This window comes from Heloderma suspectum, chromosome 10, assembly GCF_057233095.1.
Source record: "Heloderma suspectum isolate Gila_16-S chromosome 10, 16-S_ref, whole genome shotgun sequence".
Classification (NCBI taxonomy): Eukaryota; Metazoa; Chordata; class Lepidosauria; order Squamata; family Helodermatidae; genus Heloderma; species Heloderma suspectum.
The window spans coordinates 33,388,237-33,414,593 of NC_139467.1; the positions used below are offsets into that span (position 1 = coordinate 33,388,237).

At 41.3% G+C, this 26,357-nt stretch overlaps 1 protein-coding gene across 16 annotated transcripts in view; it reads right to left on the reverse strand.

The window, feature by feature from the left end:
• The window catches only part of MTFR1L (mitochondrial fission regulator 1 like), a 31,877-nt gene that overhangs the window by 4,226 nt on the left and 1,294 nt on the right, over positions 1-26,357 (reverse strand). For 2 of the 16 annotated variants that reach the window (XM_084815853.1, XM_084815857.1), the window contains exons 2-10: positions 25,593-25,792; positions 25,339-25,476; positions 21,761-21,884; positions 20,474-20,572; positions 18,093-18,197; positions 15,706-15,815; positions 14,507-14,718; positions 10,683-10,995; positions 390-615 (exon numbers count right to left, since the gene is read on the reverse strand). In XM_084815853.1, coding sequence (XP_084671979.1) covers positions 510-615; positions 10,683-10,995; positions 14,507-14,718; positions 15,706-15,815; positions 18,093-18,197; positions 20,474-20,488 — 861 coding nt within the window. In that variant the 5' untranslated portion in view covers positions 20,489-20,572; positions 21,761-21,884; positions 25,339-25,476; positions 25,593-25,792 and the 3' untranslated portion in view covers positions 390-509. Of the gene's footprint in view, positions 1-389; positions 616-10,682; positions 10,996-14,482; positions 14,719-15,705; positions 15,816-18,092; positions 18,198-20,473; positions 20,573-21,743; positions 21,885-25,338; positions 25,477-25,592; positions 25,793-26,357 lie in introns of those variants that run through there. The other 14 variants (XM_084815854.1, XM_084815856.1, XM_084815851.1 and 11 more) reach the window with 11 other exon arrangements.

A 26,357-nucleotide genomic window follows, 5' to 3' on the forward strand; every position in this document is an offset into this window, starting at 1 on the left:
AGGGGCTTCGCACCCTCCCATCCTCAACAGCACACAATATTTGTTATTGAAAGAAAGTTACTTGTGGGAAAAGGCTTCAGAAAACAAGCATTTTTTCAACAAACTAAATTTAAAAAAAATCTTTACCTATAACTTGAATTTGGAAGGAAAAAAAAATCTTGTAAGGTATCACAGGCTTCAGAATTGCAGCAAAATTATAAAGAGGTCATTTTTAACTCACCAGTAAGTCAGTCACTGGCAATTTTCACTGTCCAAGTATTTTTTACTAACAATGCTTCAGTTCAAAACGTGGAAAACTATTTACCTTTTTAAAAAAGTTGTATCAGCTATGTGGAAAAAACATAGCAAAATGACAGTTTCTCTCACATAGGAGTTATTTACACACACACACACACACACACGAAACCTAATCCCTAAAGGGCGTTTGATGCTCAAGGAAGGCAGCCACTGTGGAGAAATATTTTAGGGGTACAATAATTTGCTTTACAAGGTAATAAATGAGCACAATGTCAGTTCTTTTTCATGTTCACATCTTCATCCTTCAAGGCAAATTTCCTTCTCAAAACTTCTGCTATAAGAACTGCAGGATCCTCCTCTTTCAGTAAAGTTCTGTTCCTAAAAGAAAACACATGATGAAGGGTATTAACAGGAGCATGGACAGATCCTCAATTATAATTGCACACTATTTAACAAGATGCTAGAAGTATTTCCTAACCGTATCTCAACTGAGTTTTGTGTGGGGGGGAGCGGGGGGGTTCTCCCCAAACCCTTATTGGTTTTAAATCCCACAGCATTACAAATCCCATGTATCTGAGATGTAAACAGTGTGACAAGTGAAGACTGTTAGACAAGATCTTAAAAGTTTGCTAGCAGCTTTCAGGTTGACCTACCAGCATTAAGGTCTTCCTACAGGACTACAAACATTATGAAGGAAAGGGAGGAGAGAGAGAATATTCGTACTTCTGTTTGGACGTTAAAAACACCAAAGACAGCAGGAGATGTGCACTCCAATGAACCGCTTTTTTGTAGATAAAGGGCAGGGTAAAAAGAAAAAGGCAGGGTGTACTATACAGTGAGATTCTTGTTGGTGTTCACTTAAAAAAAGTGCTTCATGGGCATCTCCATCCTTCAGTAGTATAGCAAGGGGAGTAGCTATCCTTGAAAGTAGTTTTTTGTTTGTTCAAGAAACACACAAATTAGCATTGGCATGGAGAGAGAAGGGATGTGGCTCTGCTGATCACTAGTGATGTCACTGGCACTATTCAGTAGGTACCCCATGATACTTGTGTGACAATTCCACAGGGTCACAAATTGTACTGGATGCACCAGCTGAGAGAAACTTGCTTTTTCCCACCAACAAAACTAGTCTTGTAGGGAGGTTAGACCAGATTTACCAAGAAGCTAATTTTCTATGTGAATATACCCAATAATGCAATCCCTCACTTGCGTTCTGGCATGGTATATTCCAGGAAGGACTCTACCACATGCTTTTACTAAATGCATCTTTCTCTCTTAAGTTTCCACCTTGTTTTCTGTATCAAAACAAACTGAACTTGGTGATACTTCCTACCTCTCAGCTTTTGGTACCTACTAATAATGCTACTTCACAAGCATTACACTACATGATTTACAGATCAGAACAAGTCTTGAGTTACAGGATCTTCACTCTTGAGTAGAATTCATAATAAAATCCCTAGAAATTCTCCAGCAAATCTGCAAGATGGAAGTGTACCTTCTAGTAAAAGTACAAAAACATTAAAACTTGTACCCTAAAGAACTGTGTAATCCACATTTACCTAGCCGGCCAGGCTTACCTCAAAACTGCACTAATATACACAACGTTTAAATTATGGTCTTTCTCTCTTGGCAACTTCAAATGGCTAGAGATCAAGCAAATTAGTCCAATTACACCTAAATGGGATCATTCAAACCTATTGCAAGTAATGCTTTTCAGAGGTATCTGCTGCTCAAAGCAGATTCAAGCCCCAAAGCAGCCTTCCTCAACCTGTTGCCTTCCAGATGGCCGTGCTGGCTGGGAATTATGGGAGTTGCAGTCCAACACATCTGGAGGGTAACAGGTTGGGGAAGGCTTCCTTAAAGGATTCCAGTGACATACTACATTGACTGGTATGAAAGCAGAAAACAAGACAGATTGCACAACAGGGACTCCAAAACACTGAATAATTTTAGTTCAACACACTGAATATAGTTGTACAACTTTTTCCAAACTATGACTTAACTGGAGGTTTATCTGACCCCAAAATTAGGTTAGTAAAGTGCTTTTTACAAGTTTAGGAGGTTAATCCCCAAATACTCTATTAATATTTGAGACTGGCACAGTAAATAATAGTTTAAGAAAACAAGAAGAGCCATGCTGGATCAGTCCAGCATTGTGTTCAGACTGGCCAACCAGCTGCCCATGGGAGACCCACAAGCAGGACATGAGTGCAATTGCACCCTCCCACTCATGTTCCCCATCAACTGGTGTACATGGGGATACTGCCACTGATACTGGAGATAGCATATAGCCATCAGGACTAGTAGCCATTGATAGCTTTATCCTCCATGAATTTGCCCAATCCTCTTTTAAAGACACCTAAATTGGTGGCCATCACTACATCTTGTGGAAGTTAATTCCATAGTTTAACTATGCACTGTGTGAAGACACAGTTCCTTTTATCTGTCCTGAATCTCCCACCTATCAGCTTTATGGGAGGACCCCAGGTTCTACTATTATGAGAGGGAGAAAAATGTCTCCCTATCCATTTTTTCCACATCATACGTTATTTTGTACACCTCTATCATGTCTCCCCTTACTCGCCTTTTTCCCAAGCTAAACAGTCCCTGCTGCTTAACCTTTCCTCACAGACGAGTTGTTCCAGCCCCCTGATCATTTTAGTTGCACTTTTTTCCAGTCTACAATGTCCTTTTTTAGATGTGGTGACCAGAACTGTACACAGTATTCTAAGTGTGGTCGCACCACAGATGTGTGTAAGGGGAGTATGATCTTGGCAGTTCCTTTTCAATTCCTTTCCTAAGTATGCCTAACATGAAATTTGCCCTTTTCACAGGAGCCGTACACTGACTCGACATTTTCATCAAGCTGTCCACCACAACCCCAAGATCTCTTTCCTGGTCAGCCACTCCTAGCTCAGCTCCCAACAACTTATGCCTGAAGTTGGGTTTTTTTGCCCCAACGTGCATCACTTTACACTTGCTTACATTAAACCGCATTTGCATGCCCATTCTGCCAGTTTGGAGAGATCCCTTTTTGTTTTAACCACTGTAAATAATTTGGTGTCATCAGCAAACCTGGCCACTTCACTGCTCACTCCTAATTCCAGATCATATATGAATAAGTTGAAAAGCATTGGCCCCAACACAGATCCCTGTAGGACCCCACTGTTTACATCCCTCCACTGGGAGAATTTACCATTTATTCCTGCTTTCTTTAACCAGTTATTGATCCATAAGAGGACCTCTCCTCATATTCCATGACTGCTAAGTTTGCTCAGGAGTCTTTGGTGAGGAACTTTGTAAAAAACCAGTGAACAATGTCTACCAGATCACCGCTGTCCACATGTTTACTGACACTCTCAAAGAACTCCAAAAGGTTAGTGAGACAGGACTTACTTTTACGGAAGCCACACTGATTCTTTCTCAGCAGGGCTTGTCCTTCTACATGCTTACTAATTTTATCTTTAATAATGCTTTCAACCAACTTACCTGGAACAGATGTTAAGCTAACTGATCTGTAATTTCCCAGATCCCCCTGGATCCCTTTTTAAAAATTGATGCTACACTGGCCATTCTCCAGTCCTCTGGTACCGAGGCCCATCTTAAGGACATATTGCATATTTTGGTTAGAAGATCAGCAGTTTCGTATTTGAGTTCTTTAAGAACTCTAGGATGGATACCATCCAGGCCTGGTAATTGATTCAGTTTGTAATAAGGTTGACAGTTTCATCTTTTGTCTCCACTATTTGCCTCAGTTCCTCAGACTCCCTTCCTGAAAACAGTTCAGGCACAGGTACCTGTTCTATATCTTCTGCAGTGAAGACAGATGAAAAGATTCATTCAGCATCTCTGCAATCTCCTTATCCTCGTTTAGTCCTCCTTTAACTCCACTGTCATCCAATGTTCACCTGCCTACCTAGCTGGTTTAGCAATTGAAAGCTGCTTATCAAAGGAAACAAAGCATCCAATGACAGAAAAATTATGGGTTTAGGATATAGGCTATTGGGGGATGCTAAATTCAAGCTGATGGCATAAGTTTGGATTCTTAAAGGTAAAACCATGTGAATGCGTGTGTGAAAGAACCCTGTTTTCTTCATACAAGAAGTGTTATAGGGACTTGGAATTTGTCCAATTTCAACTCTCTTTTCAAACACGTTATCTCACATCTGTTGCAGCTCTAGCTTTCAACCATGTTGTATTCCCCTGATACTCTAGATAATTCTGTTTACCAGTTTAATTAACTTGGGGGTGAGGCGGGAATCCCCATGGATAAGCGTATTAAAGGCTCTTCTACAAAATGATATTAAATTTCTCCTGGTAGCTTCTTAGGCTGGCATTTTTCCCCAAGATAGCCTAAAATACAAGTTATTTTAAGCTATAATATTTTGGAAATCTATCAAAACAGCTGAGTTCTGTTTTGCTCCATAGATTATCAAATTCCTACTTTCTATGCCAATCTCAAATATTAGCAGTACACTTAGAAACTAAGGAGAGTTACTTCAAGCCCCAAAGGTATAGAATTTATGGGATACACCTCCAAGCAAACGTGCTTTTATATCCTCCTTTACACCTTTTAACTTGGCAAGTACCTCTTCTTTCTAAAGGTAATTATGAATTGGTAATCATAAATGGAAATCATCTAACGTGTGCATGCACACGCACGCACACAATCACATCCTTGCATTCTATGTTAATCGGCCTGGAATTATCTTCCTCTGGTTTCATAATCACAGTCAGTAGTGTGAATCAGAATCCTCACTTCATGGATAACATATGACAAAAGGGCAAGGGGAAAAAACCTACCATTTCACTATTTGAGCACCTTGGCTATGAGCATCACAATGGTTTCAAAAACTTTAATCCACATTAAATGATCTGGAGTATCTAGTTTATGATCACCACCATCCTCTCATCTAGATTAGCTGTTGCCCTGGAAGCCACAGTCATTAATGCAGGGGTACCCAACCTTTCTGGACCTATGGGCACAATTGGGAATTTGAGAAACTGCTGTGGGCACCACCACCACAAAACAGCTCCCATGAAGGATGTGGCTAGTCACATAATGGCTGCCGTGGGGGCCTGGCTAGTGAAAAGATAAGTAATTCACTCAAGAAATGGAGTACAAGCAGAGGAAGGGTCTGAACTCCAAAGCCAATCCATGTATTTGACCCAAAAGAAGCAAACCAAGCAGCTTCAAGTGCAACCTTGACTCCACTGTTTTATAAATTCACCTGACAAGAAAACTCACCCCTGTTTCTACAAATTCTTGTTATGTCTGCAACTTATTAATAAGACTGGTGACAGTAGTAATAAAGTTCTCACATTCATTCATCGCTTCCTCTTTGCTTTCCTCAGAAATGCCTACATTAGATTAAACTTCCTGAAGCTGCTACTACAAAAATTAAAGTATGGCAAATCTCTCTAATTGAGGGCTCCCTGCAGCAGAAGTTTCTAAATTTTACTCAAGAACCACTCATGCAAAGAGACAGTCCCCTGTGTGCATCCAACATGTGTCCACAACGCTCTCCCCGCTCAGTAATGAATGGCTGAGCTTACCTAAAGAAGACGTACTCCCTTCTCTCCTTTTGAGAACCCTCTTCTGCAGCTGCCCACTGCAAAGCATGGAGCGGGGTGCAGCTCTTAAAAGCCCTAATTTTATTCATTTCAGCTGTGACAAGGCTCAGTAGCTACACAGACTGCAACAGTTGTACGAAATACAATTGTTCACAGATCCTTCAACCCTGCAGTGAGGGGAGCAGCTTCCCTTTTCTGCAAAGGCAGGGTTCCATTCATTGCTAAGACAGGGGGAGCAGGACTTCCTGTTCCCTAACAGGAAGGATGCTAAGCTATTCTTCTTACCATGGACTTAAACCATGCACAGAGCAGCTAAAAAGAGGGCCTTTTCTGTTGTGGCACTCTTGTTGTGGAATGAGTTTCCCAGAGAGGTATACCTAGTGCCTATGTTGTGCTCTTTGTGGCGCCAGATGAAGAACTTATTTTCCCAGGCATTTTCGTCTTTCAGTTTCTGTTTTAAATCTGTTACCGTATTTTAAATCTTTGCATTGCTGCAAGGTTTTATTTCGGTTTTTATTTTATACTGTAGTTTTGAACTTTTACATTGTATTTTATTATGTTGCATTTGATGGTTTGAATTGGTGTGAACCATCCAGAGAGCTTCAGCTATTGGGCAGTATAGAAATATAATAATAAATAATTGTGGTGATGATGAAAAGGTAGAGGAACCTGGACATTATATAGGATGCAGCTTATGGAAACCGATGACACAAAAATGTGTATGAAGTAGTAGGTAGGGGGACTTCTAAGTGTTTGGATTGCTTTTCAAAACTTCAAATAAAGTTTAAAAAATGGTGATGACCATTGACTATGGGAAGGGATCATAGCTCAGTGGCAGAGCACCTGCTTTGCATGCAGAAGGTCCTAGATTCAATTATTGGCATCTCCAGTGAAAAAGATCAAGTGCAACATTTACCTCATTTACATCCGTTATGTTACATCAGGAGTGGGCAACCTGCGGCCCTCCAGATGATTTGGCCTACAAGTCCTATCAGCCGTAACTAGCACAGCCAACGATCAGGGATCATGGGAATTGCAGGCCAAAACATCTGGAGGGCCACAACTTGCCCATGCCTGCGGGGTGAACACAAGTACCGTTCAAATGAAAGAAAAGATACATGTGACTAAATTTATTACAATCTGGCAAATACTGCTTGTCCTTTGGAAGAATTATGGTCACAAATATGCATCTGTAAATAAAGTTATGGATGTGGAAAGAACATCTGGAGTTTGTGCATCTTTGCATATGTTCTGCAAAATTTCAGATTTGAAAATTGTATTGTTTATGTAAAACCCAATGAAGTCTAACAAAAGAATAGCAGTTAAACATGTTCAGGAAAAACACACACACTATTATGTTGCACAAAATGTGACCAACATGTGTAGGTGCATAACTGCAATGCAGATAATTTAGAAGAACTGCTTACAACAGCACAATTTCTCTATTACTGGATGTTTTACCAGACTTCACATAAGTTATTCAAAGCTGAAGCTAAACAAGCCTGACTTGTGAATGGAGGTAGAGAGATTGCTGCTAATTCTTGCAACAGGCCGAGCAACAAGAAAGTACACCCTTTTTACTTGTAACAGATTTTTCTTCCTAAAAAGTAGATTTGGAATATATAAATAACCTCAAAATCAGCCATTCAGAAGATATACATGTTGTATGAGAAAAGATCCATTTCAGCTTTGTGAATCATATTGCAGATGCCAATAAACTTAAGCAAAAGAACTCAGAGGAGAAAGTTGTTCTCCCTTCAGCGTAAAATGTAGTTCCTTAGGAAACTGGAGAGGAAAAAAAACGAAGGGCAGCTGACGCAGAAGCTGACCACATAACTTACACTTTAATTCAATGTTTCCATGGTATCACACTGCTTATTACCAGAATTAAATTGCTCTAACTGGATTGTGCATTAAATTAATAAGGAATATTATCATTTTCAAAAGCTCTTTCTCTGGATATTGAATACTATTTTTTGATACCATCTGCCTGATGAAGCCTGCAAGATTCAAGGAATATTATGTTCAAAGAAAAGTGCGGATGAAACAGAAGTGAAAACTTTAGAATTATGTTTTAATTATTGCCCAATTTTAATGTGCAAACTGCTTAGAAATGTTGTTGTTGCTGAAGGGGCATATTAGCATTCTATAAAAACCCAAAACTCCCAAAGTAGTGCTGGCAAATATTTCTCCACTCTTTGGCAAGAATTCCCAGCTTACTAATGTAAGTTATATATTGTATTATTGTTAATAATCACACCCTTTTTCCACTGAGCTCAGGCAGGCATAAAAAGACTGGGGTTATCCCAGTTTACCCTCATAACAACCCTGTTAGGTAGATTTGAAGGAGGGGGGAAACTGGGAAGAGAGTAGCCAAAGGTCACCTACTAAACTTCATGGCTGAGCAGACATGTGACTCCAAGTCTCTCTAATCAAAGTCCAGTACTCTAACCTATATGTACTATAGTATACAGTCATGTGAAAAAGAAAGTACACCCTCTTTGAGTTCTATGGTTTTACTTATCAGGACATAATAAAAATCATCTGGTCCTTAGCAGGTCTTAAAATTAGGTAAATACAACCTCAGATGAACAACAACACATGACATATTACATCGTGTCATTATTTATTTTACAGGAATAAAGCCAAAATGGAGAAGCCATGTGTGAAAAACTAAGTACACCCTACTGCTTCCATGGGTATGAAGAGGCTAAGTAGCGGCCAGGCCCTTGATTAACTGATCAGCAGCAAGTGTGACCACCTGTATAAAAGCCGAAGTCTCAGAAGTTTGCTGGTCTCAAGCATTCAGGTGTGTGTTAACACAATGCCAAAGAGTAAAGACTTTAGCAATGATCTTAGAGAAGCAATTGTTGCTGCCCATCAATCTGGGAAGGGTTATAAGGCCATTTCCAAACAATTTAAAGTCCATCATTCTACAGTGAGGAAGATTATTCACAAGTGGAAAACATTCAAGACAGTTGCCAATCTTCCCAGGAGTGGATGTCCCAGCAAATTCACCCCAAGGGCAGACCGTGCAATGCTCAGAGAAATGGCAAAACATCCAAGAGTTACATCTCAGACTCTACAGGCCTCAGTTAGCATGTTAATTGTTAAAGTTCATGACAGTACAATTATAAAAAGACTGAACAAGTATGGTTTGTTTGGAAGGGTTGCCAGGAGAAAGCCTCTTCTCCCTAAAAAGAACATGGCAGCATGGCTTAGGTTTGCAAAGTTGCATCTGAACAAATCACAAGACTTCTGGAACAATGTCCTTTGGACAGATGAGACCAAAGTGGAGATGTTTGGCCATAATGCACAGTGCCACGTTTGGCGAAAACCAAACACAGCATATCAGCACAAACATCTCATACCAACTGTCAAGCACGGTGGTGGAGGGGTGATGATTTGGGCTTGTTTTGCAGCCACAGGACCTGGGCGCCTTGCAGTCATTGAGTCGACCATGACCTCCTCCGTATACCAAAGTATTCTAGAGTCAAATGTGAGGCCATCTGACCGACAGCTAAAGCTTGGCTGAAATTGGGTCATGCAACAGACAATGATCCCAAGCACACCAGCAAATCTACAACAGAATGGCTGAAAAAGAAAAGAATCAAGGTGTTGCAATGGCCCAGTCAAAGTCCAGACCTCAACCCGATTGAAATGCTGTGGCAGGAGAGCTGTGCATAAACAAATGCCCGCAAACCTCAATGAACTGAAGCAATGTTGTAAAGAAGAGTGGGTCAAAATTCCTCCACAACGATGTGAGAGACTGATACAGTCATACAGAAAACGATTACGTCAAGTTATTGCTGCTAAAGGTGGTTCTACAAGCTATTGAATCATAAGGTGTACTTACGTTTTTCACACATGGCTTCTCCATTATGGCTAATATGTGTATGTCGTTGTTCATCTGAGGTTGTATTTACCTAATTTTAAGACCTTCTAAGGACCAGATGATTTTTATTATGTCCTGATACGTAAAACCACAGAACTCAAAGAGGGTGTACTTTCTTTTTCACGTGACTGTACATGAGTTGTTTTAGATTTGTTACTGTATTTTAAATCTTTGCATTGCTGCTAGGTTGTATTTTGGTTACCATCTTACCATGTTGTATTTTATGCTTTTAATTGTTGTGAACCAGAGAGCTTCGGCTATTGGGCAGTATGGAAATATAATAAATTAAATAAAATAGTGAGGCTTTCTGCCAAGAAACTGACAGAACACTTGGGAAGTGGTTTCGAGCTTATCAAAGCCCAAATCTTTACACACATTCCCAGAATGATACTTAAGTGGGGTGACTCAGTTCTGTTAGTGCATTATGGGAAATTTGGAAGGCAGCAGGGGAAGATGCAGAAAAACGGCAAGAGCTAAGGCAGTATCTCTGACCGTTAAGATTTCTTATCACTGGCCTGTCTTAACTGCTGAAGTTATAAAAATCTCAGTGTTCATTTGCAGAATAGTGGTTTAGAACTTTCAGAGCCACAGGTAAGCGGCTAAAATACATTCATCCAAAGGCAGGCTTGTAAGTAGCCAGTTGCCTGGTTGCCTATGGGCACTGAGAATCATGTCCAGGTGAACAGGCAACAAAACTTTCCAGAAACAACCATTATTTTTATGGGCCACAAATGTCTATGACAGGTATATATGGATAGGCAGGCTAGTGGATTTATTTGCGTGGCTGCCTGAATCAAATTATAAAGCTCATCATAAGAAAAGATTTCCAAACATGTCATGTTTTGCACTGCTCAGTCACAGCACTAGAGACCAGCAGACGTGATTTTACACAAAGCAAAACTGCAAGCTTCCAATCAGAAAATAAAGAGACTTTTAGGGATGGAAAGAAAGGAGAAAAACAAAACAAAAAACTTACAAGTCTTTGTTCTGTTTCATCCTATGAATGTCTTTAAGAATGCCCATCATATCTGCAAAACTGCTGGCCTTTGACAGAGACACCGAATCTTCGTCGTCGGAATCCTTTGGGTCTGCTTTACAACATTCAGAGGTTGCAGAACAAAGCATGGAAACAGATGGAAGCTCTGGGCTTTCTAATTCTGCCTCCTCCTCTGTGATATCACTAATGACAAAGGAAGTTGTAGATTGGAATGAGGATCCAAAACAAGGTAAGGGAGAAGAGACATTTGAACTTCCTGGAGATAATAAATCTGGCGTTAATGAAGAGGAAGCTGAAAAAGAGAACAATAGACGCAGACATAAACCTAGTGCCAAACTACAGGTTTTACGCTGTGCAATAGAACACATGCAAGCCTACGCCTTAGACAAATCTCCCCATGAAAAGACTTCATAGGCCCTCCTCCCCACAGTCCTTACTTAGATGCCTCTCAGAATGCAGTAGAAGGGGCCTAGCAGCTTTGCATCCCACATCCGCTCATTGCCACCATCATCTCCTACATGGCAATATTCCCATATGTTTAGAAGTCTATGGTTCCAATCTTGCCACCTCAAAAAATGAGCTGGATTTTCACAAGGTCCTTAGAAGAAGCAAGGTACCATTCCCTTTATTCAATAGATGGGATGGGAATTGGCCCATGGAGACTTAGGAAGCCACTCCTGGTGTTAAGACCCCGGTCTTCCTTTTTCAGTCAGAACCAACCCTGTCCTCTGCACAAGAACCAAAGGGGTCCATTTCTGGAACTAGGAATGCCTGTATTTTAGCCTAGTTAAATTAATTTATTTATTACATTTCTATCCCACCTGTTTTCCTCCTTAAGGAACCCAAGGTGGCGCACATGATCCTCCTCCTCTCCATTTTATACTCACAACAACAACCCTTTGAGGTAGTTTGGGCTGAGTCTGTGACTGGCACAAAGTCAAACTGACTTTCCAAACTGGTCCTAAGTAGAGTCACCTCTGCTCATCTTAATGGACATGATGGCTCATATGTGGATCGCTGTATTTATAGATGTTACAGTACAAGGGTAAAGAATGTGTGCCTCACACCGTTATAACCAGGGCTAATGAAATAGTAATTGTTGCTTCACGTACCTGCAATATCTTAATATCTTGAATGGATGTGTCAATTTAACCTCTTTATACAAATGATGGTTTTTGAATTTTACTGTCCATTAAAAGCCACTTACTGTGATCAGGTATATTAAACAGGTATATTTATATTACTTGGTGAAGGCCAATAGAAGCTGTCACATATTCCACAAAGTCCTGCCTTAAGGGAAAATCCAATTGTAAAAATGAACTAGCTATTTTGGAATATATAAAAATAAATTAGCATAGGGCCTAAGGCACATGTTGCTGCTAAGGATAAATTCCAAAGCTATGTGATGTAGAAAAACATGTTGCTCCCAGTGTCAACATCCACCCAGGTGGTGACCCTAGATATATATTTAGTATTAGGTAGCAAAAATAAATGTTCACCTTTTAAGCTATACTAAGTTTTTAGAGCCCTTTTAAAATTCATCTGCTAAACTATAATCCATTGGCATGTTACCTATTCTAACCATGGGGGTCTCTGTTGCTACTCGTGGTTTTACACTTGGACTAGCGAACACACAAGCCCTATTCAGGCGTAACAATTAACCATGGGTCAGGAAAACCAAATATAAGTGGCATGTCTGGATAGCAAGCCCATGGTCAAGGATTGGTCACCAAACCAGAATGTGAGACTGTGAAAATGGTTTGCATTAACCATGGTTAACTGTTACATCAGCACTGAGCAAACCATATTTAAGAGCTTCCCCATTTCTCTGTTGGAAGAGGGCAAGCAGGTTGTGCATGTCCTTTATGCAAATCTTCATTTGGTAAGCTAAACCATGATTTCACTGTACATTTGAAATCTTAATAGGGCAACAGAGCATGGTTAGTGCTAGCACAGGCCACCATGATACTGTAGCCCAGCCTTGCAAATAAGGCTACGAAAATTACTCGCCTGCAAAATGTTTTACTAGCTTGCTAAGAGGACAGCAGCTTGCATTTCCACACTGACCACAGAGGAAGAAAAAACTTCTCTGTGGCCAGCATGGAAACCAAGTGGGTTGGTGGAGGAGAGAGTGAGCAATCTGTTCCTCCTCTGCCACTTGTTTCCTTGCATACAGTTCCTTGTTGCCTTTGGCAACCAGGTAAGTTGTTAAATACAAGGCTTCTGCTGCAGCCCCTCCCGAGGATCCTGTAAAAGCATCATCATGCCTGGACATTTCAGCGACTCCCAGGAGAGGCTAGAGACTATAGGAAAAGTGTTCCCATTTTACTCTGAACTTACTTACACATATGACATTAACTAGACCAGTCCTAGTTGCACAATTTACTAGATGGTCACACTGAATTGTGTAGTCTAGATGGTGGTCACACCAATTTGAAGCCCACAAATTTGGTTGGCTTTAAAAGGGGATTGGACAAATTCTCAATGGCTACTGGTCCTGATAGGTCTATGCTACCTCCAGTATCTGAGACAGTATGCTTATGTACACCAGTTGCTGGGGAACATGGGCGGGGTGTGTGTGTGCTGTTGCACTCATATTCTCATTGTGGGTTTCTTGTGGGCAGCTGGTTGGCCGCTGTGTGAAAAGAATGCTAGACTAGATGGACCCTTAGTCTGATCAAGCGTGACTCTTTATGTTCTAAATACCTTAGTAGGATTAAGTGGCAGGAGATGGTTTATAAAGTTACATCAGCGACTCCAAAATATGAAGGGAGGTGGAGGAGAAGTAAAACAGCCCTTTTCGACACAATTTAACTAGCAGGACAAGTTGGAGGACTAGATGACCTGTACTACTTTTGCAACCAAAGATATTCAGCATTGGGCATATTCTTCCCCAAAGAATGCACCCAGTAAAGTCTATTCAAAAAGATAAGCCATCTAAGTCAATAAGGGATCATCTATATCAAGGGTACACAACATGCAGCCCCCAGACATGTTGTGCAGCCCTCGTGTTCCCCTCGCCAATCGGCATTGCTGGTGCAAGAGAGGCGCAGAAGTGGTGATGCCAACCAGGGTCGCTGGATCAGGAGGCTAAAGGCACCTCCTCCCCTTGGCCACAGTGCAGCAGCTGCTACTCCTGCTTCTGCACCTCTAGTGGCAGCACAAGAGCAGCAACGCCAGCCAGTATGTTGGGAAGAGGAGGAAGCTAAAGCCTTTTCCTCCCCATGGAAACCCAGAAGCAGCAATGCCCACTGGGGTTGCCAGGAGGGGAAGAGGCTAAATCCTCCTTCTCCCCACAGCAGCCAGTAATGAAAAAGCAGTGAAACCGGTCAGGAGGAGGAGGAAGCTAAAGCCTCCTCCTCCCCTCGGCAGCCACACAGCAGCTGACATCACTGCTTCCACCTCCAACCTGCAGCAGGGAAAGAGAGAGTGCATGCAGCCTTTAGGGCCAAAAAAGTTGCATACCCTGGATCTATATGGATTGTATAAGCTCCTGTTGCCATCTTCACAAGGACAGCAAATCTGTTGTACTTCCCAAGCTAATCCTTAAGAAGAGGTCCAAAGTTGCTACCAAATGCTCAGACTCAAAAGTCCAATGAGCAGGAAAGTAGGACAGAACGGGTGCATCAGACCTTCTCCACAAATTGAAATTAATTTTATCCCAACCTCTTCTCCACCACTTCTGCTTGCAAAAGCAGAAATATAATTTTCAAGTTACTTGCTTGTCTGCTATAACTACACTTGCAGATATTAATACATATTTTAGGATGTTGCCTCACAATATTTGGACGCTGGGTTCTTACTTGGATCCACAGCTACAATCTTAGCAATCTGACTCCGCAGGTGACTCAACTCTTCCTGGAGTTCTGTAGTTCGGCTCAAAGCAGGTAAACCTGGTTTCTTCAAAGCCAACAACTTCTCTTCTTGCTTTCTCAGATTTGGGACAGAGGCATTCCGCTGAATAACAAACAGCGGGGTGGGTTTCCACTTGTGCTTTAGTGGACGAGTGTCTGTTCTAGAAGTCAAGGACCCAGAAATTCCGATTAATGACCCCAGAGAGTAAAAAGTAGCGCCACATTCATTGTACCAGACCATGCTTGCTAGCTGTCATTACTACTTCTCTCATTGCTACAGGATCCCAGTTTTGGCTGCCCATTAATCTCTTCTTTCCTTTTCTGCAACTCAAAAATTCATCACTGCACACCCAGCTGAATCCATAAGCAAGCATTGTTTAACACATCCCTTTCCCAAGATAACTTTACTGCAAATGATGACTGCAAGTCATTAAGGCACCACCTACAGAGCTTCCATATCACCTTAAAATAGTATTTCAGTTCAGTTCACAAGGTAATAATTGAAGACAGTTCACAACTGCGTCATCAGGAGTGAAGTAGCCTTTATCCCCCTTTCCTTGCTTGCCGCCGTCTTACCCTTACAATACCTATGCTACCATGTCCTGTGAATGCCATAAATAGTCCCTCTGTGCCTGAAAGGGGACAGGGAGTAGCTCCACTCTTCATCTGAGATTCTCTCTCACTCCAACAGCTCCCTCTAGCTTATTGTGTAAGAGTCAGTCTCTGTTCATTTTCACTGTCCTGTTACTTGGGCACTACTCAGTGTTTCTAACTATGCAGGATTATTCCTTAATGCAGAGCACCTTGTAACCTAGAGTTACTATGATATATTAAAAACAACTTTTAATATATTAAAAACAATTGCTTTTAATATATACTCCTTTCTTTTACAATTTAATCTTGAATATATCTAAGAGTAGGCCTTTGAGCCTTGATGTCTTGTGTGTGGGGCACGGAATCCTCCGCAAACCTGAAATTTCTCACTGAAATTTCTCACCTAAGAAAGACCTATTATTAAAAAAGAAAGAAATGAAGATAGGAAACCAGCTCAAGACTGTCTCATCTTTAGCAAGTACCGAATTGTTGTACTGGGACTTACCAAGAATGGAAGTCAACTGGCATGAAAGGAAAAAAGAGAAAAGAAGTACCTGACTCTAGCATATGTTTCTTCATCATCTGAAGCTATCCATGCAACATCTGCCAGAGTGGGGACAGGGGGTGTGTCATTTAAATAGAGATCTGAAACATTTGGTAGTGCCTGGAGGACAGAAAGAGAACACAATTAGCATAATTATGTGGTTCTATTAAAAATTCAGTATCAGATCTGTGGTTGACCTTCGCCTTAAAAACTTAACTCCCAGTGAATTTAGGAGGCAAGTGGAACCTGCAACATTTTTTTTTTCCAACGGACATTCGACCTCCCCTCGCTCCTGGTGTCCACTGAGTATGGTCAGTCCTCATTGGTCGGCAGGGGGAGAGAAGGTTGCTCCCTTTTGTTTTTTAAAAAGTTTTTTTGTACATCTGCAAAGTTTGGAGTTCCCTGAGCGTGCCCCTAGTTTCTCAGTGGCTCTGTTTTGATTCCACTTTTGTTGGGGTGGTAGCACTGAGTTTGCTTGTGGAGGGAGTCACATGTGGACAACTTCCTTAGCATTGGCAGTCATGCTGAAGATAATTGAAAGCAGCCTTCCCCAAAGGTGCCCTCTAGATGTGTGGGACTACAACTCCCAGCATCCATACTGACTGAGGGATACTGGGAGTTGTAATCCAACACATCTGGAGGGCACCAGGTTGGGGAAGGCTGATTTAGAGACTATAGCTAATTTGCATAAACATGCTGGATAGGGCTTGCAGGTAGTTCTCCTGAGATGCTACATGGGATTACAGATACTTGTGAACTAGGAGCAGGGGTGGGAAATTTTTGGCCTTCCAGATTTGTGGGACTCCGACTGCCATAAGCAACATCTAGCATGACCAATGGTCAAGAATGATGGCAGTGGTACTCCAATGACAACTGGAGGGCCACAGGTTGCCCACTCCTGAACTAGGCAAACTTTAGCCAAATGCAAATGGCAACATACACTAGAGGTTGAGCAATGGAGATGTTTACATCCTTTAGATCCAATCCTCCCAGCATCTGTGTCTTGAACAAGAATTGGAAAAGAGACTGTACTGTAACCCATGACCACTGAAGCTGCCTACCACGGAGCAAATGGTTAGAGGAAGGCAAGGCAAGGATTTACTGCAACATGGAAACATTCTTTGCTTCCTGAAAACCTCTCAGCAGCTGGAGAAATTGGCACAGTGCAAGTCCCTCTCCAAGCCCAGTGTTATGCAAGCATTGTGCAGATAGGAGAATCCTGAAACCATAGTAGCGCTAAAGTAAACACTCATTTCTGTAGAGGTCAACACCAATGCTACAGATCAGGCTGCTACTACTAGGGATAAAGTTTGGTTAGTAGTGCAGATTAGTATCATCTCTTGATGTGGTTCAGCAGCTTCATGCATCAACAGAGCATTGTGTATTGACTTTGAAATGAGGTGTCCCAGATGAAGCTCCATGGCTTGCCTACAGGAAAGGCATAGATTCTTGGCCCCCAATTCTGAGAAGGCCAGGCCATTCACAGCAGCTGATACTTCTGATACCTGGGGTGACCAACAGGTTCCAGTATAGCAAAACTCCTATAGCTAAAAGTTACAAACTGGCCCCTTAAAAATCTTATTACCAGTTTTCAAAATAATGAGAATGCTGCTGTTTGCTTTCTGGTCTTGCATAATTTTCGCACCAACGCCAATATTAGGTGTTGTATTTTGATACTTTATGTTTATTGTGAGCCAGTTTGGGCATGGGATCCACAATGGAAAAGTGGCATGTAAACAAACTAAAACTAAACCACCAATATTAGTATATGAGCATTACCTTGCTTGTCAGGCCAAGGACCTCCTAATCCAGCATTTGGATTACAGCAGCGTCCAGGCAATGCACATATTTTTCCACTGCAACCTTTTAAGATTATAAGCTTTAACGTTAATGGCGGGTCTGTTGGGGTTTAAAATTTGTCTTTGGAACTGCACCTGGTTTCCTAAGAAACCCTTACCAGGGAGTAAGTTCCACTGAACTCAATTAGATTTATTTTTGAGGAAACATGTATAGGATTGGGCTGTAAGGTATACAGTTACATAGCAGGTAACAAGAAATAGCATAATCTAAACGGCAGTAACGAGAGCTTGCTTGTATTTAGTATATTTGCTGCACTTCCGACAACAGCCTTCTACCTAACTAGTTCTGAAAGTAATGAGATAAACATATTTCACTACAGAATAAAGCCTTCAGAAAAGAGATTGAAAGTGGCCAAAAAACATTAAACCACTGTTGGATAGCGAGTGTTAACTTTTTACACAGATTCCCAACATATTTGGCCCTTTATCAATAAAAAGCAATCTATACTAACTGAAAAGCAAGGCTAAACAGCAGTACTTCCCATTTAAAGCTGTCTTTACCACAGGTGTACCGAACGTCTGAAATACAGCATTTTACCTGAAAGCATGCCCTAGCACATGGTTTTAAAGGAAGATTTGTCCCGATTCTTCTCACAAAGCTGCGTGATGAACCACATGGTTTGTTCTGCCAAATTGGAATAGTCTGTGGGTCAACAAAATATTTAGTGAAATTGTTTATCTAAGCAGTAGTTCAGTTCTAAACACTGCCTCCCCAATTTCACGCATGAAACACTGAATGTCCCAGTCCAGAGAACAATAAGCAGAGAAGAATGCTGTGTGCTCACTGCTGAGGTTTACTGTTGTCACAGAGTGATGGGAGACAGATCAAAAGCCCTGTACAAACCCTATTGGTTCTCCAATGAAATGAAACCAGGGGAATCCCATGAATTGTGTCAGTGTACCTCCCCCTTGATTGAAGCCTTTCACAGTGACAGTATATCATTGGGGAAGGGCACCAAGACTGTGCAAGTGAACAGGCAGGCTGCTGCAATTATTTCTGCCCTTACCCCACCCCTATTTCTGTACGCAGATCACAGCAAGTCAATGTTAAGTGCTTTTGCTGTAGAATACAAAGCATGCTATTAAAACGACAAAACATTTAAAGATGTCAGGCTTGACGCAATTCAGAAAGGTTTCTGAATTCTCAATACCAAGCAACACCATCATTTTGATCCAACATTTAAAGTTTTCCCTGCTGGATTTGCTGGGGTCACTTTGTTTAAAGCAAAGAGAACTTTTGTTTTAATCCATTAAGAAATTTGTAAACAGCTGGTACTATAAATATACCCCAGCATACCCCGGGGCCTCAGCCACCTGTCAGTTTGTCTCTTACAATTTTAAAATGTTTATTTGCATGCAGTTTGCTGATGCCCAAAGGTTGCAAAACATGCTGTCTTGTATTATAACATTTAGTGAAAATTCAATATGCTGTTTCAAGTTTTGTATTTGAGCATGTAGACTTCAGACGCACCAGATCCAAACAGAATAATGGAACCTGAATAAAGACAACTCCGTGATTGAAGAAAAACACCACGCTTCTCTGTGCTACTCAGCTGCCTTTTAATTTTAAACAAAGCAATTGAGACTTTTCTTTACAAATGTTTTGCTAGAATATGAATTGCCCAAGATGTGGGCCAGGCTACGCGAAGTACGAGCAAAGGACCTTCTTCTCAACACAAAGGACTGATTACAGTGACAGAGCCTCAAATTAATCAAGAAGAGAACTCTCCCTTCATCCTATGAAGATCAGCCATTCATCTGTCTGCATATCCACTGGAGAGCGTGCAGTTACACTGTATCTAAAGACTCCCCATGGCTACTCCACCTGCCTGCCCATTCCTTTCACCCTGGAGGTCTCATAATTCTAGCAGGCCTAGGGGCAGCATACACAACTGGGGGCAAATTGTTAGGTAGCTGGAAGTGCACGAGGAAGAGGAAAGCAAGCTAAAGGCCAGGGCACTTGGTGGCATAGTACACTTCCACACAGGTTGTGACAGTGGTACTGGGGCTGTGCTGAATTTCTGCTGTTGTCCCAAGCTCTTTCCTGTGCCAATTTGCATTTCCCCCCCAGCCCTGATCTTCTGCTCTGGTGCTTCCTCCCCTCTTTTCTCTTTTTAAAGCTTCTTGCTCCTTCATTGAATGAACTGTCATGATCTGAAAGTGGTGATACTCTGGCATCATACAGCCAATCTGATTTAGCTATATGATATCATCACTGAGGGCCAATCACTTTGCTCTGAATTGGGTGAAGGGTGGTGGGGAGGCCGTGCATCCAACAAGGCTAACCCACCCTGTTTTGTCACACTGTATTATGACAATTAAATAGGCACAGCACAACAAAGCAGGGAATCAGCCCACTTGGCATGACAACAGGAACACATTTTTTCCCCATCCCACCCAACAACCATTCATGCTGAGGGCCTACTTCCTTTCACCACTTTTTTCTTGGCTTAACCCTAGAAAATTGTCTGTGGGTAGGATTGTGCCTGCAGGCTGCAACTATCTCAAGCTTGATCATTTATTTATTATTTGTTTTATTTAAAACATTTGTATCCCGCCCTATATCATTAAGATTTCAGGGCGGTGTACAGATAAAATCAATTTAAACAGTATAAAGCAATAAATAATTTAAACAGCTAAAAGCATACTAAACCATTATATTTATTTATTCAAAACATTATCATACACCGAACACAAGAACAAGGTTTTATATAGGTACAGTTTTCCAAAGGATTTCAGCAATTTAGGAGATAAAATGCCATGAGTTTTTAGTTCGATTTAAGGATTTGCCCAAGCAGCAGTTCTGAAATAACAAGCTAATCCACATGAGAATTATTCTCAATGTGAACAGCAAGTTTTGGGAAACAAGTTTTACAGAAAATATTATAGAGAAATTATGCTAAATAGCTCTGTACTTACCAAATCTTCTTCCATCTCAGACCAAACAGGAAGTACAAATAAATCAAAGGCCAAAACTGTAGCTCCACGAACTATACATTAGCTTCATAATATTTCATCCTTAAAGAAAATTATTTGCTCGTTATAAATGCAGATGAGGGCAAACTCCACATTTGTTTTATTACAGTTAAACTGTGTAAGCCAGCCTTCCCCAATCTTGTGCCCTCCAGCTGTGTTGGACTACAACTCCAAGCATCCCCCAGCCAGCCATGGGAGTTGTAGTCCAACACAGCTAAGCATGGTCAACCCTGGTTAGTACTTGGATGGGAGACCGCCTGGGAATCAGGCTTCCTTCCTGCATTGAGCAGGGGGTTGGACTCAATGTTCTTGTAGGCCCCTTCCAACGCTATGGTTCTATCAGCTGTTTCCCTTCTCACTTGAGACTTGCGGTTCCTAAGGAAGCATGCAGAAGATCACAGCCTCATACACAAGCACCTGGAGGACATCAAGTTGGGGAAGGCTGGTATAAGCAGTGATAAAAAGAATCCCAATTACATCTTAAGCGGTTACATAATCATGTTCCACAATTAAGCTAGCTTGTAGACTTCAGAGCCAGAAGGAATGCCATTAATTATGTAGTCCAACATAGAGAGGGGAGCGCAATGAAACCTATTCCTGGCAAGCACTTATATAGTCTTCCTTGATTTCACAAATTCCCCTGGTAATATGCTTCACTGCCCAACTCTTGCTACAGTTAGCATAATATTCAAACTGTAGGGTAAGTGTTTTGAATTACAACCATGCCATTCTTTTGCCCAACAAATGGCCAGGTGTCCTTATAACAGTGCACCAGATTAAGTGGTATCCAAATGCACCTTCCATAAAGGTGGAGCTTAATTATATCTGTTAACACACAATGTAAACTTAGCAGCTCAGGCACCAGAATAGAAACTAGGATTCTAAGCCACAAACACACTGAGATTTCTGAAGATTCTCTTCTAGCCATCCATATTTCAGTTTCTTCCTTCTGTAAGCAACAAGCATACGATGCAACACAAGCATTAATAACCTGTCAAAGGAGGAGCAATAGGGCAAGGCTGATGCATCTTTATTATCTACTGGATTTGGATGCTGACAGTTCTTTTCTTTAAAACAGAGGGATGGATGAAGGGAAGCAAAGCCCTTTTTCCATTTAGTCACCTTTTTGTCCAGTTAAAAGGAAGTAAGGATTAAAGATCCCATAGAAGATGGGGAATGCTACTGTGGAAAACCCTCCTTCTCCTCCCCTCACCTAAACATGGGACTCACAGGACAATCAGAAGGTACTCAGCTATTCCTCATCATTAAGGAGCTGTTGGCCAATGTCACATTCACCACAGGACAGATCAGCAATCCAAAACTTTGTAGTTATTCCAGCCTTGACCTGAGTGCTCTGCAGAATGAAAAGAACAACATTTACTTACAAGAAAGGAAAAAAATAAAAAAAATAAAACTGGAGACTTTTATGGGAAATAAAATGCTTTAAAAGCATCTTCCCAACTCTGTGAAATATACTATATTTCACAGTTTCCTCCTTGTTTTCATGATGTCAACGAACCAGAAGAGCAAGGTAAAAATACTGACACCAAGCGTCACTGGATAATGGACACCTGCCTTGTTTGCTTTGAAAACATAACCCATCCTCCTAAGCTAATATCTTCTCCTTGCCCCTCAGGGCAAGATCAGAGTAGAATAGCCTTTTATACCATACTTTCAACACTTGCTCTGAGAAATTACACCAAAAGTAAAAGTAGCCATGATGGCCATAATAAACGTTCCAAAATAAATTATTAGGGCAATATCTTTACTAGGCCACTTTGAAGGTCACAAAATGTTGTGCAATCTTTCAGGTTCTCCAAAACTCTTCCTCAGGCTAGATGGTAAACAAAACCAGTGGTAGGGCTGGAGAGGAAGCTGGCTGATGTTGAAGCAAGAAGTGGGAAGTGGCTGATGTTGAAGTCATGGAGTCTACATTTAGTCATAGTGTTAAAATGGATTGTGCAAGAAGGTTGCAGAAATTCAAACTAGGCTCTAGTACAGGGGTGCCGAACCTTGCTCATCCCAAGAGCCAAATTCCATTTTGGAGAAGCTCTCAGGGGTCGCATTCCAGTGGCAGGTAAAAGGAACGGGACCAAAATATCAAACACACCAGCATAATTTAATGTAAAGTTCTTACTGGCAGTAGCTAAGCCTTAGGAGAGGCATTTCAACCTTTTAGAATGGGGGGAAAACTGCACAAAAGTCGGGAAACCACCTGATAATTGCTGGTCAGTGGAAAGGGGATGTAGCCATCTGAGAAACCCCAGAAAGCCAGACTGGGAACCTTGGATTTGGTTGCCAGGCCTGAGGTTCTGCATCCCTGCTCTAGTAGGTGCTGTGATGGTTTTTAGTTGCACTTAGGACTGTTGGGATGAAGAAACAAACCATACACACTACTACACAAATAAGAAGCAGGGCTGATACATACAGAGGACATTCAGCCTTCAGCCCTCAGTTATCTGTCACAAGTTATACTGGATGTGATTACAAAATGCAACTTTGTGCAGATTTTGCACAGCTTCCCGCTTTTGAGCAAATAGGTACTGTGGTTCAAATCCCAGAGCAGCCAGCAAATCAATCAGTAGCTCTCAACCTCAGCCTGCCCACGGTGAAGAGGGGAAAAACTACCACCTACACTACAGATATGAAATATAAGGATGGTGAAGCATTTTGCACAAGTGCTATAGAATGCAATATTACAATTATTGTGTATCAAGTTCTTCTAATATGCAAACTTATGCCTAACATTACAAAATGCTGTACAAGAATTAAAAATAACATAGGCCCTGACCAAAGGAATACAATCTAAAGGGAAAAAAGACAAGACACATTAGGGACGAAAAGAAAGGGGAGGAAAGGAAATGAGGCTTCATGAAGAAAGGTCAGGGTGAAGAGATGAGTCTTAAGGAGACACTTATACGTAAAAACAAAGGAAGAGGGTCATGTGGATGGGAACTGGAGTGGTAGGGGGCTGCAAAGGGAAAAAGAAGCAAGGAAAAGAGTGCAATCTTAGGTATAATTACAATATTAGCACCTGAAAGGTAGCCAGATAGGTTCTAATAAGATCTCCAAATGTATTAACCAATTACTTTATATATTCCTCTTGTTACATTTGTGACAATCTTCAGAAGAAGACATCACAAAGGTACTTGCTCAGCAGCAACAGGTCTGATAAAAAGTCTCAGATGGCTGACCCACCAGGAGCTTCCCCTACACTAAGCCAAGGTCAACAGACTGACAGATGCTGCTAATGGTATCACCACTCAGCCAACCAAGCATAACTATGCATGACACTGAGGGATTCTTTGACAAGTCACTCAGCCAGAGGCATAAGTGGAGCTGGTGCTTATCTATCCCCAGCTCACATGCTGTTTATGTTGGGTGTAAGCACTGGTCTGCGCAGGAGCCTGCAGCTTAAGGAAGGGAAGTCAAAGAGAGATTTAACAAGGTCAGCAGAAGGGACAGCAGATCAGAGATTAAAATCTATCGCTCAGGACAACTCAGCTGTTTTCTCAGCTGAAAAGAAATCATAAGGCACTTACATTTTTCTCAGTTTACATGGATGAATACAGAGTGAGGGTGTGCTCGTGTGTGTGTGTGTAAGAATTTTTTGAGTTGTGCTCTCCAAGAACTGTTCAACCTTTCCGTTTATTGAAGTACAAATGGGCCTGACAGTATAGTGATTAGTCTTCTGTGAGAAATAAACTTGTTTTTCAAGAAGCCTGTACACAAGACATTTGTGACACCTAATACAAAGGGAACAGCTCCTAGCCTAGCTTAGCCTGGGATAGGAGAGATAACAGACATCTCTGTTTATTTAAGGATGCAAAACACTGTCAATTGAGCAAACAGCATCATTAGCAAACATGTAACTGAGAAAATTCAAGAATGAATGACATTATATCCTGAGAATTCATTTTAGTGTTATTCCCAATGTACTTTTCATTCTAACTCCACAAAACTATCTGAATGGTCTGCCTCCTCCTACATAAATCTGCCATACACCTTTGTCTTCGTGGACAGAGGTGCATGAGGGACAGAACATTCTCAGTGGTGGAACTGAAGTTATGGAACTCCATACCATGCAAAGTCTGGCTAGCAACACCCCTCTATGCCTTTAGGCTGCTGTTAAAAATGTTGTTTCGTTTAGATGTGCTATTTAAGAGTGCACTCTGAATGTGACAACATTGGTCTGTTTTATTATTGTTGTTCAATACTTTTTTGGATTTATTATTATTGTTCAATTAATTATTGGTTTAGGAATATTATGAACTGTCTTGAGCGTTCCATTTTGGAACAGAAAGGTGAGATATGCATGATTTAACAAATAAATACTAGAAAATAAAAAAGGAAAATTATGTACTGGTTTAGCTAGAATAGGTAGCATCTCCCTATGGCTAAAGGCAGTACTAGGCAACCTTGTGCCCTCCAAAACATCTGGATGGCGCCAGGGTGCCTATCCATGGGTGTCAGCTGAGTCCAGATTTTTCTTGGGCTGCATTCTCCACTAGGAGGGGGTTGGTGAAGATGAGCATCTATCTGTTAAGGGAGAGAAGAGGTGGCAAAACTCCTGTGTGTTTTTCCCAAGCGTACCAAATGAGGACCTAAGGCAGCAACTCAGGTTTTCCAATGGTAGGGTAGCCAAATACAAAGGAAAAGGGATTTATTTGGGGGGTTGTGATCACCTTTCTACCCCCTGCATGAGAAACAGGATGTGCCAAGATTCAATTTTATGTTATAAGTATATTTCTATCATTATATTTAATGATTATATTTAATTATCTAACATTATATTTAATGTTACCTACCCACAGAATCCCTTTCTGAAGAAAGATGGATGAATCAGATAAACTAGTGAACAGAACATTCTGAGACTTGTCCTCCTCTGCATCTGACCATACCAGTCCAGGAATTTCCAATCTAAGCCATGACAGGAGCAGAAGTGCCTTGAAAAATAAACCCACCATATTTGATGCATCTATTACTCTGCATCTCAGAGGTGGGAGAGTCCATGCAGCACTGACCCCCCTTCTTTCAAACAAAATATAGACAGTGACGTTACCTTGAAAGAAGGAATAAGTTTACACCAAAATTCTTTGATGCAGCTTGTGCTACCGCTGACGAGCATGGGGGAATCCCAGAAGCATCATCACTCCACAGTCCCCTTCCTGAGCCCTTGACTGACTGGGCAAAGGATGGTATACAGGAGGCTATATTAACTGGGCTATCCTGTGGTTGCACGGAAGATGTCTGCCTGTTGTTCTACAGAGGAAATATATATTTCTGAGTTTATCTACTTTCAGCCCATAACCACCACCCCCAACTGTGCCTCAGGTATAAAGAGTTTGAAAAACACTGCCCTAATCTCTACTACAAAAGCTAAGTCACCACTTGTTAGGATTTCCAGTCCTAAGAGAAAGAAGTTACCACTGTAATCCTCTGCATACTTACTTGGAAGTAAAACTTCTGGAATTCTATGGGACACCTTTCAAGTAAACATGCACGGAGGATCAAGAAGCATCAACATCCTACCCCCTATAGGAAACTTAAATGAAATGAAAAAAGTGCTTGACAACCTGAGAAAAGAGTTCCCCAAAAAACCATACTGATGACTTACTGCTAACAATGCCCCCATCTACTAGAAGTACAGCTCAACACACTAACCCCACCCTGAAAGCCCTGGTTCATTCATATCCCCACTCCCTTTGCAAGAATCCCCTTCTCTCATCTAAGAGGGTTTTTTTTATCTTTGCTGTTTTATCTTTTCTGTTATCTTTGTTTCTTTTATCTTTGCTGTTCACCACTATGAAAGCTTTTGATGTGGCAT